Source organism: Pholis gunnellus, assembly GCF_910591455.1.
Source record: "Pholis gunnellus genome assembly, chromosome: 3".
Lineage (NCBI taxonomy): Eukaryota > Metazoa > Chordata > Actinopteri > Perciformes > Pholidae > Pholis > Pholis gunnellus.
The window spans coordinates 838,343-856,760 of NC_136529.1; the positions used below are offsets into that span (position 1 = coordinate 838,343).

Sequence of the window (18,418 nt, forward strand, 5' to 3'; positions counted from 1 at the left end):
TTAATCACGATAAAAAATTGTAATCGTTGCCCATCACTAATATATATATATATAGTAAAAAAATTTAGGAAAATCCACAAATTAAAATAAAACAGAAAAGCGACGACATCACATAAAAGCCAGTCTGTAAAAATGTGTTTTAAGAAGTGATTTAAAAGAGATTACAGATTCTGAGAGCCTTATCTCCTCAGGCAGGTCGTTCCAAAGCCGAACACAGATATCCAAAAAACATGATTGTTTGCCCGGTATCTGGTTTTCTTGAATTACTGGCAAACCGATTGGTGGAACAAAGGCTGGATTACTAACCAGGCAAAGTGAGAAACTGCCTCAGGGCCCCAGACCCCCAGGGGTCCCTTTCTCCTGAATGCCCCAGATTCAGTGTCTGTCAGTTGGTTTGTAGTAAATGAATCACTTTCTGAATATGAACCACTAAAGTGTGGAGAGACCCTGATCTAGTTTTCAAAGACTACTCCACCAATTTAACATTGTAATCCTATAAATGAAGGCTTAATCAATCAAATAATAAGTTCATTAATTAATTAAATATGTTTCAACCTTAAATGCCATCCCTTAAATATTGAATCCCTTTACTGTCTTTGAGCTGTTGGCCAAACTCATGAAGATAATTGTAGACATCATATATCTCTGGTTACTTGGGCATTCGTATGGTTTTCGAAAATGTTACACACTAATTAATTAATTGCAGATCTGAATGAAAAAGGTGTGTTCAAGAGACAAATTACATTTTTTCAAGAGACTCCAGATTAAACAAACATCTGGAAGAAATAAGATGTATTTATTAGCAGCAAAAGCAGTTTTCTGACTTCTTTTATTCACACACTGAATTAGGTTGCTGTCCTATTCTCTTTCTCTCTCAGTGTGGAACCTAGAAAGTACTTCAGGAGCGTCAGGCTTGGCTGATTTCCATTCGATTTCCCCTGCGGGTCATCCATCGGCCTGGGGACGTGGCGAGCCGGAGCGCCCAGCCCGAGGTGATTAACAGAAGAAAGATGGATGCAGTTTGCAGCGTAAATCCAAAGGCGTTTCAGGTGGAACACGGGTGCTTGTCTAGCATTGAGGAATGGAGGAAGGCTTCACCCAATCCAACAGTGAAAACCTCCTCTCCCACTCTGTCCTTACTCCAGTTTCAGCAAACAGAGGGGAGGCGAAGATGGAGAGGGGAAGTTAAAAAGAAGAATATCTTTTAAGAAGACCACAAAATAAAACGTAATGCATGATAGAAAACTTCACTCAGAGAAACAATGGAAGAAAGAGTGACAGGGGCTGAGAAAGCTTGAGTGGAATCCTCTGCACCCAGGGTGATATTAGTGAACCCCATCTGTTGAACATCAACAAAGTGGCCTGCTCCGGAAATCTTAAATTCAGCAGCCATTAACTCACAGAGGGCAAGACAAGACCTCTCCATTCATCATCCACCTAACATGTTCTCCTCACACAGAGCAAGAGATAATATCTCTCTGCAAAATCTATCGAATAGTTTAAGCAATGAATTAATCAATCATTTAACCATGGCAAAAATGGGAACAAATGCCCATGTCAAGCTGAGGCTAAAGCGATCTCTTAAAATATAGTCAAACCTGAAATGTTCAGTTTACAATGATATCCAACCAAACACTGAAACTACATCTTACAAGTTACTATAGTACCTGAATCAATCAATGTAATTTTAATCTTTTCTACAGCACTGCAGGTACCATAGGTAACGGGGATCAGGGCACGAGAATAACCGATTCCCGGGGACGATAGAACATTTGGCTGATAATTCTACATTGGGAAAAACACATCCATGTTGAAATCGGCAGGAGGAGAGCTAGATGACGTTAGCTGTTAGCAACTGCTGAGCAGCACAGTGCTGCTTGGCTAAATAACAGAGATAACGTACATAGGAGACATTGAGTTACATTATGATGCGTTCAAGCTCTAGCCAGTAAAGATTTGTATTGTGCGAAGTTAAATAAGAACATAATCATGATGTGTTCAAACGTAGTCTTGTAAAATGTAGTTTCGGGTGAGAAGCTTGATGCAGATCAGAAGGAGTTAATTACTAATTATTTTGAAACCAGTATGCGAACGGTGATAAAGGAGTGTATGTTGAAGTATATGTGATTCATTGTTGTTTTTTTAAATTGGGTAGCAAACATCATGGGAATTCACTGGTATTGGAATCGTCTCCTAAACTTGTGGTATGGTGACATCCCTAGACTGCTGCATTAGATGATTTATCTGCAAAAATCAAATCACAGTCAGATTGGAGGTTTAATTGTCTTGCTCAAACCAGTTAATCTGATTTAACGGTAAAATAAATCCTCTTAGCTGATTGTTCAGTGGCAACAGTCACTGACAATTTGTGAAAATGCTTTGCTACAGTAAACCACATTATATTCTGAAATTGCTTGCAGTAATATTGTTGGTCAAGTGTCATAACTGTAACTCTATATTTTAATCTGCAAATTACTGGGTTACCCGTCAGGGTCTACTGTTTCTGTCCATATGTATCTGGTGGAAGGACAGGTGGAAGTGATTACAGGGAGTGAGAAGTCCTTGATAACTGGAGTGTGACTGCATTATAGGAAAAGTCAAAGTTGCTATTAGAACTTCAAACCCGTTGTTTAGCGGAACCATGGCATGTCCATGTAACTGACAGGATTCATGCCTGACTTCCCCTCTCTGCAGGTGGAGCCTTTCTCCTTTGTCACGATCTTAACTCTCTCACTTCTCTTTGCAAGAAGCTAGATCATTTATTTTCAAATGAATCGTTGCATGTTCAGTCCATGTTGAACAGCCAGTTCTTATTAGACTAGCAGTGTGGCTCTAGGGATGGTGATGAAGACAGGTGTGTTCTGGTCTGGCCTGCAGTAACTGAAATATCTCAACTGCTGGATAGATCGCCATGAAACGTGATACAGACATCAGGTTCCATAGAGAAGGAATGACTTTTGATCTTGTGCTACCAGTAGCGTAAAGCTATTTATTCTGTGAAATAGCTCAACATCTACTGGACAGGCTCACATGTTTGTACGGATTCATGGTTCCCAGATGATATACTTTGACACTCCTCTGACTTCCCATTTGGCATACTGTATTGTTGACATGTTTAGTTATTGCAAAATGTCTTGACAACTATTGCATGGATTGCTATGGGATTCGGTATACATGGTGATATCCCTAACTGGATTAAAAATAATCTGACATAGTCATTTCTGTTTCCACCAGTAATCCATGACAACACAGGGGCCTAAGGAAATGTACAGAGGAAAGTAAACTCCTCCACTACCATTCTCTCACATGGGGTCAGGGGGAGAATTAGCTTGGAGATTGAGAGACAAACACAGTACATAAAGTCAAATAAGACAGCTGATAGAGGACCGAGCACCAAAGACCAGAGAATCTTACAGCACAACAGAGAGTAAGATCGAGGGTGAGGTCACTAGAGATTAAGAAAGAAGAGATAGTATTGCTGTTTAAAGCACCTCCCCCTGGAACTAAGACAAATTGTGATATGCTCTTGTCTCAGTGGCCCCCAAGTGCCCATCTCTGTCTCTGAGGAGGAAGCCAGTGTCTCCCAAGCATTAAAGTGGAAAAACCAACGCCACTGCAAGAATTTAATGAGGAGGGCTCTGCAATGTTCTGTGCTCGGTGTGTGACACAACACTTCTTGGCATGCAGGGATTTTTTTCTCTCTCTGTTCTTTATTCACTGCCTTTATTTCCACTGCCTACACAGGAGGAAGAGAGTGGAAATCCAGGCTTGAAACTGTGGAGAATTGCAGTATTAAAAAGTATTAGTAGTAGAATTTAAAGCACCCCTAGTGGTGAATAAAAGTTTCACAATGATAAGAATGTAAATGATGTTAAGAGTCACAATGTATGTTTACAGGATGTTTACTTATAGAAGATATTATATGTTTGCAATACATTTACTTATAGGAGTTTTAAACATAATCATTGGAAGTATTGAACCAAAGTAGAGTCAAATAGTAAGGGGGTTCTGAGCCATGAGGCAGAGAGTGCAGGGAAGATAAGGATGAGTGAGGAATGCAGGGGACATATAAGGGAATAGGTCGAGGGCCAGAGACATCAAAGTGGTCGCAGAGGAACTGGTCAAGATGACCACGAGGGCTTATCAGAAGTCCTGCCAGAAAGCGGAGCGATGACGGATCGATACAAGGAGGGAACAACACGACTACAGCCAATCACTGATTGGCCTGGACATCTGTTTCCAACGTTGTGGGACAGCTTTGACACTTTACGACTTTCAGGAGTATAAAGAACAATGTTTTAGGGAGTTTCTGGAGATCACGGCACTCGGTTTTTCAGAAACCGGCTAGGTCGGACCTGTGAGTGGAGTTGCACGTGGTCTCTGCTCTCGAGATGCATACTATCGATAGTGTATTTTAGATTGTAATTGTCATCATCAGTTTACAGTTGTTATCGTTTAATTAAATACGGTTTTGAATTTGGACCGGATCGAGTTACTTTTTGATGCGCCTGCGCAGAAAGAAGTAAACACAGCAGCGGCCTTGCGATTCCTCCAGAAACTCCAGCCTCAACAAAACCAGCTCTGGCCGAAAACAGACACTGATCCACGATGTGTTTAGCACTGCTTAGGAAAAAAGTCTGGAAGTAGGGGACAACTGCTAACAAAAAAAATCCAATAAGAAACGTAAGACTTGTGAGCAGCCCAAGGTCAAAGGCCCGATCAGTTTACTCTGTGTATAGATTGAGAAATGCACTTTTTGACTAATTGTCTGGTGTCTTTTAACAGTTTTATTTTGTATTTTATCTTTCTTTATGTGAAAACACATGTTGCATATTTACATTTATCGAACATGTTTAATTGCAGTGTTGGTTGTGAACTTTCCTCAAAATTCTATTAATGCATGTTATATCGTATAATACATTCAAACATTCAAGTGAAATCAACACCTAAATCTTAACTCCTGAAACAATCATTAAAATGATTTTCGGAGTAGGGGTCTGTGTTGAAAATGGGGCAGGGGGATGATGGATGAACATGTCCAACACTGGTCTGATTGAGAGGTAAGACAAACCTTATTGGATGGCACAACATTTTCTTCAACTCAAGAACTCAAAATCAGAAATCACATTATTTGGTCCCCCAAACCCTGAGTCCCATTGGAAGTGCCCTTGGCCCCTCCATTAACATGAAGTCCACTGCCAGAGTACTATTTGACTCAGATTTAAACTTCAAACCACAAGAGTTGTCCAGTCCTGTTTTCTTCAAATAAGAACCATCTCCAAAATCAAACTTGGAAAAAGTCATTTATGCTTTTATCTTTTCAAGTTTTGACTACTGTAACTCCCTTCTCTCTGGCATCATCCAGAAGTCACTCTCTCACCTCCAACTAGTTCAGAACGCAGCAGCTCTGCTTCTCACATCACCCCAAACCTGGCTTCTCTACATTGGCTACAATACATGTACAAAGGTTTACATGGGTTTTGGCAGTGGTGGACCGTCAGGGCCTGCAAAGCCTTCTCTGCTGCCCTAAACAGAATCACAAAGTTATAGCTATTTTATAATTTAATAATTTTTCTTAAATACACTACATGTATCATAATTTATAAAAATATTTTTCCCATTATCTTGTTTTCTCATTGCACAGCTACTGTGCTCCTCAGTTGCTCTGCTTCAGTGCAGCTTGTTTGAAGTAGAGCTTTTATCCAATCAGATTTCACCTCTGTGTCTCTAGGTAAGAAGAGAGGCCCCAGGCCTGCTGACTCACCAGTGAATCCATGTGCAGTTTAAGTGAATGGGGATGATATTGTTGATTGGCATAGTGTTCAACCAATCAGATCTTTAGTTTGAAATTCTTTGACGCGCCAGAGCGGCCTGCTGGCCTACAACTACGTCAGCATTAGCAGCAGCGCTGCAGTGAGATTCTGTGCTGTGATTGGTCAGTGGGCGAGCACGTGACTGTCGTGAAACGAAACTTAACAGCAGAGTGTTAGTCGAGTAGTAAGAGTTCATATTGAAAGATATGAATGAAATTATGATCTTTTTTGCATTTTGCATGGTGTAGATTTAAAAAAATGTTTTACCTAGCTTTGTTTTTTAACACTCAATGGCTGAAAGAAGAGAAACGGATTTGTGAGTTGGGATTTAACCGTGGGATTAATCTTTGTCAACAAAGAAAGGAGGATGTGATCAGCATTTGGTAAGTCAAGTGGTTCATTTTTTTACATCTAATATCTGAATGGCCTTTGAGTGTGTAGCAGAATGCGTGTTGCTGCTGTTGTTTTCCCGTTAAGCTAGTTAGCCTAGCCTCCCAGAACACTTGCGGAGACTCAGCTGTTTTTTGTTGTGGTTCTTTTTGTTCCGGTTCAGAGGTCATACAGACCGCTGTCTCCTAGTGAGTGCAGGAAACATTATATTTCCTACAATTTAAGCTTCTGTATTTTCCAAATGCACTAGTATTATTCAAACGTATTGTTCGGTTTGTAAGCCTCGTACCAAACGGTTTAATACGAATACGTAACGTTACATAGTTACAACCCAAGAAACGAATAATAACCCTAGCTGTGGCGCCATCATGTGGTTATAAGGTGGTATTTCAGCAGTGAAGGCCCAGGTATAAAATGCACGGCCCGCCACTGGGTTTTGTTTATTAGTCAATTCAAAGTTAACACAGGTTATCTAAATAATTTCACTCAAACCAAAACTAATGGTGTGTTCACACCGAACATAACCTTATTGCACAGCACGATTACACACATGGACACTGACGTCTTAACATTGTTGAGTCAGAAATGCGAGGAAAAAAATATTGTCTGTGTGTGGTCACAGAGACCGGACATATTTCTGTATATGTGTAAACCACAGACTGTCTACTGTATTAACAATAACATCGCTGCCTTATTTATACCTAGATGATGTTATCTAGCTACAAAGTTAGCATAGCCTAGCACGGATTGATCCAAACTCCATTCAACTCTAAGTTGTTCGCTTGTCGTCTTGCAAACAGCCCTTTACAAAGCATGAATTCCGATTTTGTTTTCGAATCGGCATCATAATGTAGTTATTTCAGCTATGTTTTCATCCGTTTATCGAATGTGAAATCACAGCGTATTTAACATGGGCCTGCCGATGCATTCAACCCGTGTTGGACCCGTTCTCATGAGTCAGCTATCACTCTCTTTGTTTCTGTTTTCAGAGACCTCAGTCTGCAGTGTAGTACACTTTAGTGATAAACCACAGAATTATACAGCGTTACATGATCACAGGGAGTTTGTGTATCAGGTCTCCACTTCTGTCTCTCTTCCCTGTCTGACAGGATGATCGGTGCCCTGATGTCTTAAGTTATTCTGTTTGCGCGTGATACAAAAAGTCTGACTGGCTGTGAGTCCACATAGTAGGAAATATAATAATGTACTAATAAATATGACAATAAACAAACAAATCCTGCCTTTTTCTAGCCACAGTACAGCCTATGTCCCAGTAAGAAAGACAAAAACATTATAACGTCTTTTATCGATTGATCGTTTTCATAATGCTAGATTTTAGGGGCTGCTTCCAGCTCCTCAGCACCCCTACTTCCATCTATGGTAAGAGTCTACAGCCCCGCTTAGCAGCAGTGCTTGGAGTTAAATGTTTACACCACAGTGCTAACACACTCACACTGAGCATGTTTACATGCTAATGTCCAGCAGGAAAAGTTTGGCACGGCCGCCATCTTTATTTCTCGTGTTGGCATGTTAAGGCTGATGGGAATGGGATTAGTACTACCCTGAGCCTTCCTCTTAGCACTTATTGTATTCGTATTAGTTTGTTTCTGTACGTTTGCTCTGGTTTATGCTCTTTCATGTTTGTTTAAAAAAGGAGATGCACTTATGACTTCTGGTGACTAGTAGTTCTCTTGAATACACTTATTGTAAATCGCTTTGGATAAAAGCGTCTGCTAAATCACTGGAATGTCTGTAATGTAGTTTTGCAGGTATTAATGGAAATCCTTTATTTGGAAAAAACCCTTGAGATGTACCATCTCGTATCGAGAGGGTCCTCAACGACGATTTTACAATACAAGCACAATTAGACAAAATATTTGACAAAAATCTAAACAACAACATTATGACAAAGAAATATCACAACTTAAAAATTAAAAACATTTTTAAATTAAATAATAAGCCATACAAAATCCGGAGGTCATACTCCAGCAGAGCATGCAAATGGCTTTCATGGGTTATAGAAAAGCATTAATGTCAGGGATAACATGAAGTAATAATGTCATAAGACATAATTATAGAGATGTCATTATGGACATGCATAACTGATCCTGAAGACTGCTCATTTTTGAGGGGATTGTTCCAATCAGAGTGAGCTTTAAACACAAAGGCTTTCCTGCCTATTGACTTAGAGACTGTAGAAACCGAAAAAAAAGAGCTTTACAGAGTGCCTCCATTGATAATTAGAGGAGAAAGGTACCAATGTAATTGAAATGTACACATTTAAAAATGATGTTGGGAGAAGGCAACTCAACAGTTTTATACATTGTAGAGCGATGAGTTATGACAAGGACAGTCAAGAACAAATCTATTATAAACTACATTAGTTCATAAACCAAAATATATTCCAAACATATACCTGATGATGGAGCTAAATGAAAAGTATATTGCCAAAGTGATTACAATTTATCCCATGGGGAACTTGAATGTCTGAATTAAATGTTACTTTGGCCAATACAAATGAATTGAATTGAAATTGAATCCATTTGCTGTCAAAAGGACCAAAGTCTGGGCTCCACCAAAGTCAGTGGGATTTATTCTCTGGGGACCACGAATGTTTGCACCAAAATCTACAAATGATTTCAGCCTGGACCCAAGTGGTGTACTGATTTGACTTTTCCATCACTAGAGCCATGCTGCCAACATAACCACAACAGATTGATGGACCTGCGAGGAGCAGAAGCTTTTACTCCCCAGTCCCGACTATAGATCAAGATCCTTCACCTCCAATGATGTAAGTCATTAGCATCATTTCATTAGACCTTGCTGCCTGATGAACTCCCACATCCTTCAAATGTGTCCCAGACTGAGACCCGGTGGATGTCAAAGTAAATGATTGAGTCATACTCATAATGGGACAACTTGTCTTGAGGTCTAACATCTACGTTCTCCTGTATTTGCTTCCCACATGTGTGAACATGTGGTTGCTTGAGTTACAGTAATTAACCTGCTGATGGGAAATGAATGAGATGATGAGATGCAGGCTGTAAATAGCCAGAGCTTGGTTTCCTCTCAGTCTCTGTGTCTAAGCCAGTGGTGGCCCTTTATCTTCATAAAATGATAATATCATATTTATTTCCTCATTAGCAGCTAAGGAGGAGATTTTAAAAGGTGTCCTTATGTATCCAACCCTTTGCATCTTGATGCCGACTTTGAGATTCCTCCAGAATCTTAATTTTCATTGCTTTATTAATTAATGACTTTTACAGAAAATGCTACTTTGTGAGCACTTAACAACTGTAAAATAAGTGTGTGTGTGTGTGTGTGTGTGTGTGTGTGTGTGTGTGTGTGTGTGTGTGTGTGTGTGTGTGTGTGTGTGTGTGTGTGTGTGTGTGTGTATACGTTTTTCCATTCTGGTGAAAAATGGGATTTAACTTTATGGCTATTAGTTTGGGCTGTGTTCAGAATAATAGTCCGTGGTTACAGAAGCATGTTATTGTGACCAGAGAGGAGAGAAACCCAGGGGGCCGGCAAGAGAACCAAATGCTGCTGTATGAATAGGAAAGAATGATCGAAAGAACGGAAAGGACAGGAGAGACGAAAAGAAAATAAGTAGTAGTACAAACTCTGGGTTTAGTAGTAGAAAGAGCAACATTACTATAAACACAAAGAAAATAAAAGGATAAATAGGAATGAGCAAGGAACAAAAAGGAGGGCAGAAGGTATGAAGGGAACGATAAAAGAGGAAAAGAAAAGGGTAGAACAAAAGAAGTTGTTTGAAGAATAGAATGAGTGGATGTACTACAACGACAGAATGAAAAAGAGAATGTGGGGAGAAGAATGGCCAAAAAATGGAAAAAAGAATGCAAAAGAGAGGAAGAGGAGCCAAAGGGATGACAAGATGAAATGAAAGAACGAAATGTGTTTTCGAAAGAAGAGCAGAAGAATAAAAAGAGAAAAACTATAGGGGAAGAATGGAGACATGAACAGTGGAAGGTCAAAGAGAAATGAAAAACTGCATAAAAAGGCCAGAGAGGAGGAGGTGAGGGAAAGGCTTACTGAGCTGTTCAGTAAAACATGAGGACCGTTGTCTGACTGACACACCAATATCATAGTAAAGTGGAGACATTTCTTTCACCTTTCTCACGGAGAAAGCAGCTGCTTCCATTCCTCTGTCAGCAGGGATGACTGATGCAAGTCAAGTCAAGTGCATTTCAACATTCAAAATGAGACAACGTTGTGGGAAATGGCAGGAACACCCATCTACACCTTTCACTGGTGTATCGGCGAGCTGTCACAGCTCAGGAGTGAATGGCCACCTATCGAGCCTGACAAAAGAACACAAAGTGTCTGAAAGTCCTGACATGTGCCAAGGTGGTGGAAGAGGGGGATGGGGCGGCCCGTGGCCAAAAGAACCACCACCTGGCGACCGTCTGCCACCTCTCTGTCAGGAATATCCCATCAAACTGCATCTTACAGCTTCTGAAACGACTGGCCGTGTCACCAGTTTGGATGTTGGGGGGGAGGGAGTGCAGACTCTCTCTTTGGCTTTTGTCATGTCCATTTGTTTTCCCATCTCATCTCCTTCTTGTCTCACCTCCCGGTGTTTGTTTGGTGTCGCTGTCGGTTAGGCTCGTCAGCCTCCATGCCGGTGGACAGCCTGTCAGTCTAAGCTCCTTTTAACACACAGCGGCCCGGCACAGTGACACACAAGCTCCCCTGGCATCCCGCTTAGCAAAATAGAAAAAAAGGGCTTGGCTGCATACACCTCTCCACTCTCATCAGCATCTCGTGCTGTCTCTGTGTCTTTCTCTCTTCTCTTTGTTTTTCCCCTCTCTGTGTTGTGTTTCTGCCTGCACGCAACCGCAGCCTGCCAGGCTGTCTTGCAGCAGTTATTGGTTCACCAAGAAGGAATGGAGACAAAAGAAGTGCACAGGCTCTTTTTGCCAGAAGTACATTCAACTACTCGTTTACTCTGTAGTTGTTGCCCGTAGGGCTTGGTTATGCTCCATTTAGTTTTATACTGGTGTCAATAAGGAACTGGAGTTTTGCTAACAATACCCAACCTATACTGTTTACTTTGACAAACACAAACATATTTCTCAACAACGCATCAAAAGACTGATACTTTAAAGGGGTCTTTTGTGGCAACAAAGCCACAGTTATCATCCAACCCTGCTGTTTGTCTTGGTTCTCCAGGCAGGAAAGTTCACCCTCAACCTCCAGCTGCAGCAGACAGCTGCTCTCAGTGGGGAAGAACTGGTGAACCCACTGTACACCAAACAGCAGACAGGCACAGTTAGCGATGGCTGTGGATGGGGCACTAATGAAGGGCCCTGTGATTTGTGATGTGGAAACCACTGACGGAGTGGCAGAATGTGATCATAAAAACGGAATCGACTGTAAAACACAAAATATCATGGAATTTAGGGAAATTCATGGTTTTCAGCTAAGCTGAATACAGAGAAAAAAAGTGCCGTTATGTTTGGGGCCCGGTGCTTCTGTCTGTGTTGGTGTTTTACAAAGGGGAGGGGCTCACACAGCCTCTTAAGTTATCCAAATAACTGAGGAATTAGACACCAACAGCTGCATTTAGAGCACTTTATTTACAAAAGAATTGAAAATAGGGCAACTTTCACTATTATGGTTAGTTACTTTTTCTGATGAAAAATTTGCTTGGATCCTAAAACACAGAACTCAAAAAAAAAATCCATTCTGGAAAGGAGATTTCATAGCGCTTTAATTAATGGTGGAGCATTGAGCAGCTAAAGAGCCAGGTACTTTGTTAGAAGGAGGTGGAGACCAAAGCAGTTATAAATGTGTGTCTGCTAGATGTGTAATAAGCATCGATTGGACAAGAATTGTATGTAACTAAAACATCTGAAATCGGCAAACCTTTTTGATCAGATAAGTAAACCAAGATCACAAATGTACCCAGACATTCAATGCCACTGTTAAGTACTTGTGATTTGTCTGTACTCAGTGCTATGAACACATTTGGGCGGTTCCCAAATAAATATTGGAGTTTGATAGACAGGTCTTGTTGCCTAGCTGAGACAAATGTCAAACTCACTGATGAGTACAAATCCGTCACACAAGCAGTGCAGCATGATCTGCTGCTGGTTCTCTTTAAAGACTATGCGGCTGGAGCTACCGTGGAAAGAGACTACTTCAAAGTTTGTTTGATGCAGGATCCAGGCTTTTTCCAACAGCATTAGTCAGTCGTATGAAACGCCTGCTTCAGAGGCATGGTGGTGATAATGGCGTAGGGAAGCAGAACACATGGCAGCCAACACGAAAACCCTGCCGGAAGCAAACAAGACTTAGCAAAGCAGAATGAACAGAACGACAACAGTGGCGAGAGAGGGGGGGGGGGGGGGCGATGCTGTCACAGGCCAGACTGAGCTAATATTTCGGGAGGCACCCTCCAGAAAATGATAGGGGAACACCCCCTCTCTCCTCCAAATAATCCGGCTCTGGACTTGATTAAAACAATGAAGTGGAACAATGGAGACACGGAGATAAGTGAAAGCCTGGTGGTGGTTGAAGAGCGCTTTACTTTCAGCAACCCATTACGTCTGAGGGAAGCAGGGCCCGGCACGAGGAGGAGGCCAGACAGCTCCATCTCTCCCACTCTCCTCCTTTTTCACGCTGCACTGTGGCGCCACAAGCTTATGAATTCATAAAAAAGAAAACAAATTCTGATGAGAAACAGATTAAAAAGCTAACAGGCACGCTCAGCTGAGCGGAAACGCTGATCGAAAAACAAAATAAGGCGATGCTCCGTGCTCGGCTTCGCTCATGGTGTTCCTGAGATATCATTAGCGCCCCGGCACTTAATATCATCATTACTATTGTTATCATTATCAGACCTATTTATCTTTAGTTCCCCCTTTGTGCAACAAAACAGCATCATTTCCCGCTAAAAATCAATAGCCCGATAGAAAGGATGTTTTCTTCTTCCTCCATTTATCTGCTTCCCGGTGCCTCTCGCTCAGGCAGCTCCCTCCTAATGACACGGCGACAGCTACCAAACAGCATCCTACATGGATAACTGGCTGCCGCCACCCCTCCCACCCCCGCTGCATCTTACATTCACACACACAAACATGATGCGCTATCTTTTAATCAATCTATTAAGGAAAGCTGGGACGGTGTTGACAGGCCCCTCGCTGACTGATAAAGTGACCCGCGAGCCGACGAGCAAGCGCTTTCCCGGCCACAGCGGAGGCCGGATAATAGCTCGCCGAGCACTGAGATGATGATGATGATAATGTTGGCAACCGAGGGCCACGAAGCATATCCAATCCCTTCCCTAAATGTCAACCTTCTCCCCGTATCGCTGCGACAAAAAGCCTCAGAGAAAAGGTTTGTGACACGGAGGCCTGCTTAGAATGGTTAACAAACCCACTTGTCTCATTTGTTCCTGGATTTAAGAGAAGCAGAGAAGGTGCATGTGTATGCGCATACACACTCAGAGCAGAGAAAAGAAGGGTGCATTAAAAAGAGCAGGGGAGGAAAGAGACAGCGATAGATGGAAGGAGGGTTTGTGCGTTTGTGGGGGTGAAACCATGTGCTAGCTCAGGCGCTTGTTGTGAGATTACAATGACTGTTCTGTTTTTCCTCCTGGCCAGGAGCGACGGGGCCCATTCATGTTCACAGCAGAGAGCGACAGATTGAAGGCCAGACATCTCTTTCTGTCTCCTCTGTCTTCTCCCTTTTCTTTTCTTTCTCCGTCTCTCTTGTGTGTTTGGTTAACCCAGGGCTGAAGTGCAGCGCAGTGACAGCGGCGTGATGCCTCGACGCTGACACCGCACAACACAGACGGAAAAGGGAAAGTGATGCTCTGTGTCAGCTAGCGGACGCCCCGCGGGGATGTTCAGAGCTTTCCAGCCCCCCCCAAAAAACAGATGTTTGCATGGCTGCAAACCGGCCATTATGTGGGCGACTGGGGGCGTGTTGGCAGCAGTCGGGTCACTGGTGCAGACACGACAGCGTGGCACAATCTCCCTGTATTTCTAAAGGCACTTGGCTGAATCATTACCGGTGTTGCTCTGCAGCGAGGTATGACATTAATCAGGTGGACTCCGGAGAAAACAATGCATTCTACTCTTGGAAAGCTCAGAGGATGAAGCGCTTACCCATGCCCTCCCAAACCTACAGCGTAGAGCTGAGGCCGTGACTGTGGACGTCCGAGCCTCCACGCTGAGGAAATCACAGGGAGCCGCTTCAAATATGCAAAAGTGCACGTACATGAAGTGAGATAAATCACTGGCACCTTTCTCATGGGGCTCCGAGCTGCTCTTTCTAGGGCTTTTTTCCAACGCGTGTGGTATGTTAATCTGAAAGGGAGTGAGAATCTTTACCACAGTTCACTCAGGTCTAATGAACGGACCAATGAAAGCTAAATTCTTTAAAAACATACTTTGATCACAGGAGCAGGAAACAACATACATGAGGGGGATGAGAGATGGGGTTTAACAGTGCTGAACCTGATCATAACCGCCTATCTCTTCATACTGAAGACACATCAGCACAGCCATTTCAAGCATCTCCTTTATCCTGTATTCCTGATGGGATCTTATTCATCAATCTAAATCCTCATTTTTCTCATTAGTATGATTATCTTGTTTTTTTTTCTTTTACCAGCTGATTTGTATTGGAAACAAGTTAGAATAACGATACCCCACTTGCAAAAATCAGAAATGATTTAGGACTCAATACAACTGCAAGATGAACCAACATGCTAAATGTCTGGATGTATTTGTATGTATGGCTGTATTTCCATCTTTTAACACGGCACAAGCGAGAATCTTTACACAAAGAGAGAATCTTTTCAGAACCTCCGCATTATCTTCACTCCACAACAAAGCAGGTCCAGTAAACCACATACAGCATCATCAGCCACCAAAACCATCCACATTTGCATGTGGCCCACAGGTGGCGTGTTTTTTTTTACGGAAAGTCGATCTTGCCTTTTGCTGCGCTTTTCCAAACCAATCTCCTGGATAAGAGTCTTATTAATAGAAAAGAGGAGCGGGCCGGAGGTAAGCAGAGCAGCGCTGAGAGCCTGCGGATGATGATACCCAGAGAGAAGCACACTCATCTCTGTTCCTACATCATCTGCCAGCCGTTAACATGAACCAGCCACCTCGGGCTCACTCCACTATCATGACAACACGAGAGGAGAGAGAGGAGGTCAAGTAGAGACAGATTATTAATATTTGTCCTTTGGGGACAATGTCCACTTTCACAGATCTTCGTCATGTGAAGATAGCAAATAGCTGAATATCTGTCCATCTTTTCCTTTATTGCTATTTAAAATAGATTTTCCCCCAAACCAAAATGATATTTTTACATTTTTGCTTTAATTTGTTATCTTTCATAAGACAAAGTGCAGCTGATTTTGACATTAGGATTGTCATGCAAGAAGTCTAAAAACACTGTTGATATAATCATTAAATGTATCTGTTCGATGTGTTACTTTTCCTTTCAATTAACACACTGAAACCAGACTGTTCTATCTGCTAATGAGCTAGTTTATTAATAACCACGACATCTTTACTCAAAAAAGGTTTTATTCATTTTGAATATTTGGTCTGTGAAAAACAACCAGCTAAACAATCCTCACTGCAAATAAATGAATTCTCAACCTGTGGGACAGACTGCTCTCCATCCGTCGACCTAAGCCTCCATCCATCCATCAGCACCATCCCTCTCTCCCAGCAGCTCTCTCTTTCACTTCTCCACTCAGTCAACATTACGTCTCTCCAGATTTGTGATCAGATAGAAATGCGAGATGAAAAATAGAGAGGGTGGAGAGGCACGGCAAAAAACCCCTGAATGTCTAACAAGCGCCATTTCATAAAGTTCATCGTCTATCTATTTGCCCATCAATCCGAACGGCATACTGGGATGGATTTGTTAAAGCACTGACTGTGTTCATTGGTCAACAGGGCAGCATTATCTTTTGCTCTTCGACTCTCACTCTGTGTGTTTAATGACATCTCGTAAGGCTCATAAAACACGAGAGCTAATCTAGACGAGCTGATACAGTCCGACTAGCGGGTCACATCTACAGACAGCTCCAACACACGCTCAGAGAATGTCCACATTCTAGTGGCCCCTCAGACTGGGGGTTGGGGGGCCAGTAGGAGTCCACAATGCGAAAGGGGTTCCAATGGAATTAGTAAAGCCCGGTTTCCTCACGCCGCTCTAACACACCAATCTGAGAGCAGAGCCGGGTATCATATCAATATGCGATCAACCTCCCGACGTGATACACTCGGACAGTGTGGGGATTTTCTCTTATTATGGTGTGAAGGCTGGGTTCCATTTTAAATGAACCGTTTAGTTGTTTTACGAGCTGAATTACATCTGTGAGCTTCTCTGTGTGTGAAACAAACTATCACTCCACATCCACATTACACGTCCATCATTCTCTTTTGCTTAGTTTGTCTTGGAATTGAATCCTCTGAAAGCACAGTCATGCCAAAAACAATGACAGAATAAAGAGGGATTTGGTTAGAAATATTGGGATATTTATTTTATGTCCATATCGTATTAAATACTGTCTAACAATAATGATTCATATCGGACGACAACGATGCTCACAGAGGGAGGTCCTTTGTCAAATATGATCATATATGCACATAATATGAATCTAATTTAAGGCTGGTGGAGAACACAAGAACATCACTGTCAGGCATTAAGCCCTTATAGGGTTGGACAGCCCGTGAAAGTGTCTGAGACGTCTCTTGGCTCTTCCACATGTAGTGCACGTGGACACTGTGGTCAAGGTCAAACTTGATTTGTTGGATTTATTTTCTAATTTGATACAATAGATTCCTCCTCCTGACTGACAGAGTAAAAAGCAACAGAAGAGGTGTTGTTCCTCTTCAGGTGTTGGCTCCTGAGGCTTTGGACCAAACGGGGTCCAGGGCCCAGGGGTCTCTGGTTTAGCTGTAGTTCAAGCAGAGGGCTCCCTTTGCAAAAACAGTTCAATTATATTACGCAATATCTGGAGATTAGCCCAATTAGAGAAAGAAAGCATTTGGTTTCTCACCATTAAAAATGCAAAGTGTTCCTCAGCCATGCGGGTATCTAGAGCCACATCTGATTGTTGGTGGAACTCCTCTGAGGGGTCTACGTGACGACCCCAAACACAGGCACGAGGTCTGCTCCCTCCTCCGCACAGATTTAAGCCTCAACTGCAGTTTTCTGCGTTTTGTAGCGGAGTGTGTGAAGCGGCTTCACAGCCCTGCTGTCTTGCTTCAGGCGGTGAGATAACGGCTTTGGCTGACAAGGCATCACATCTTCCCCGTTGCATCTCCCCAGAGCTCAGACCCAACTACCAACCTGCCTACTGCTCACTTAGCTATCTCAACCACACCGTTGTATCTTCCTTCCTAGTTTGATTGCTATTTAACGGGTTCAAGGGGGGAAAGGGGGGCTGCAGAGTCAAAGAGGGAGGACTGCGTTCCTCCAGAGAGAGGGAAAGCAGGGGACCTATGATCGAGTTGGATATGAGGAGGTTGTAACAGGTCACTCAGCTGCATACTAATCCTCTCACTAACTGCCTTTTCGCGTGTCCGACAGTTTACAGTCGTCGTGCCCCATTACAGGATATTCAATGAGGGGACTTTATTCTATCAGCCTGTTAGAGATCCGTCCCGACAAACACAGTGATGACCATATTCCTTCATGGGCACGAGCAACAAACAAGCCTAGTGTTTGACTTGGAGGGTGTGAAACTTACCAGGATGACACTCGGCCCGGAGGAGCACGAAGGCAGGCAGAATGAGTGAGAAAATCCACCAGCAGCAACAACACGAATGCAGTAGCCTCCACATGGCAGTAATGTGCACGTCGACATGCAAACAATAAGCCGCAACAACTGTTGAGTTTCTCCCCTTTTGCGGGCGATTCAGAGACGCCTTTGCTGCGTAAAAAGCAGCGCCGGAGACGGAGCGCAGACGGAGACCGGGCACGGTGGTGGTGGAGGGGGGAGAGATGTTCAGAGGTCCAGTGAAGAGTCTTTCCGTCCCGAAAAAACCCCGATATCCCCGGATATGAGCATAACACGCGGGTATCGCTGGTTGTGGAGGAGCGTGTGTTCAGCAAGGTGAGAGCGGGTTGGTGGAGACTAGCAGCGACGGTCCACACGGCGCGTCGTCGCTCCTGCGGCTGCGGCGTTGGAGGCAGCGCTCGTCGGGCTC

The 18,418-nt window shown here is 42.9% G+C and overlaps 1 protein-coding gene across 1 annotated transcript in view; it reads right to left on the reverse strand.

The window, feature by feature from the left end:
• LOC306693940 (receptor-type tyrosine-protein phosphatase gamma-like) overlaps window positions 1-18,052 on the reverse strand; it is a gene marked incomplete at its 5' end in the record, with an annotated part of 535,669 nt that extends 517,617 nt beyond the window's left edge. The window contains one exon of the mRNA XM_079156627.1: window positions 17,959-18,052. Coding sequence (XP_079012753.1) covers window positions 17,959-18,052 — 94 coding nt within the window. The remainder of the gene's footprint in view (window positions 1-17,958) is intronic.
• Window positions 18,053-18,418: the final 366 nt, after the last annotated feature.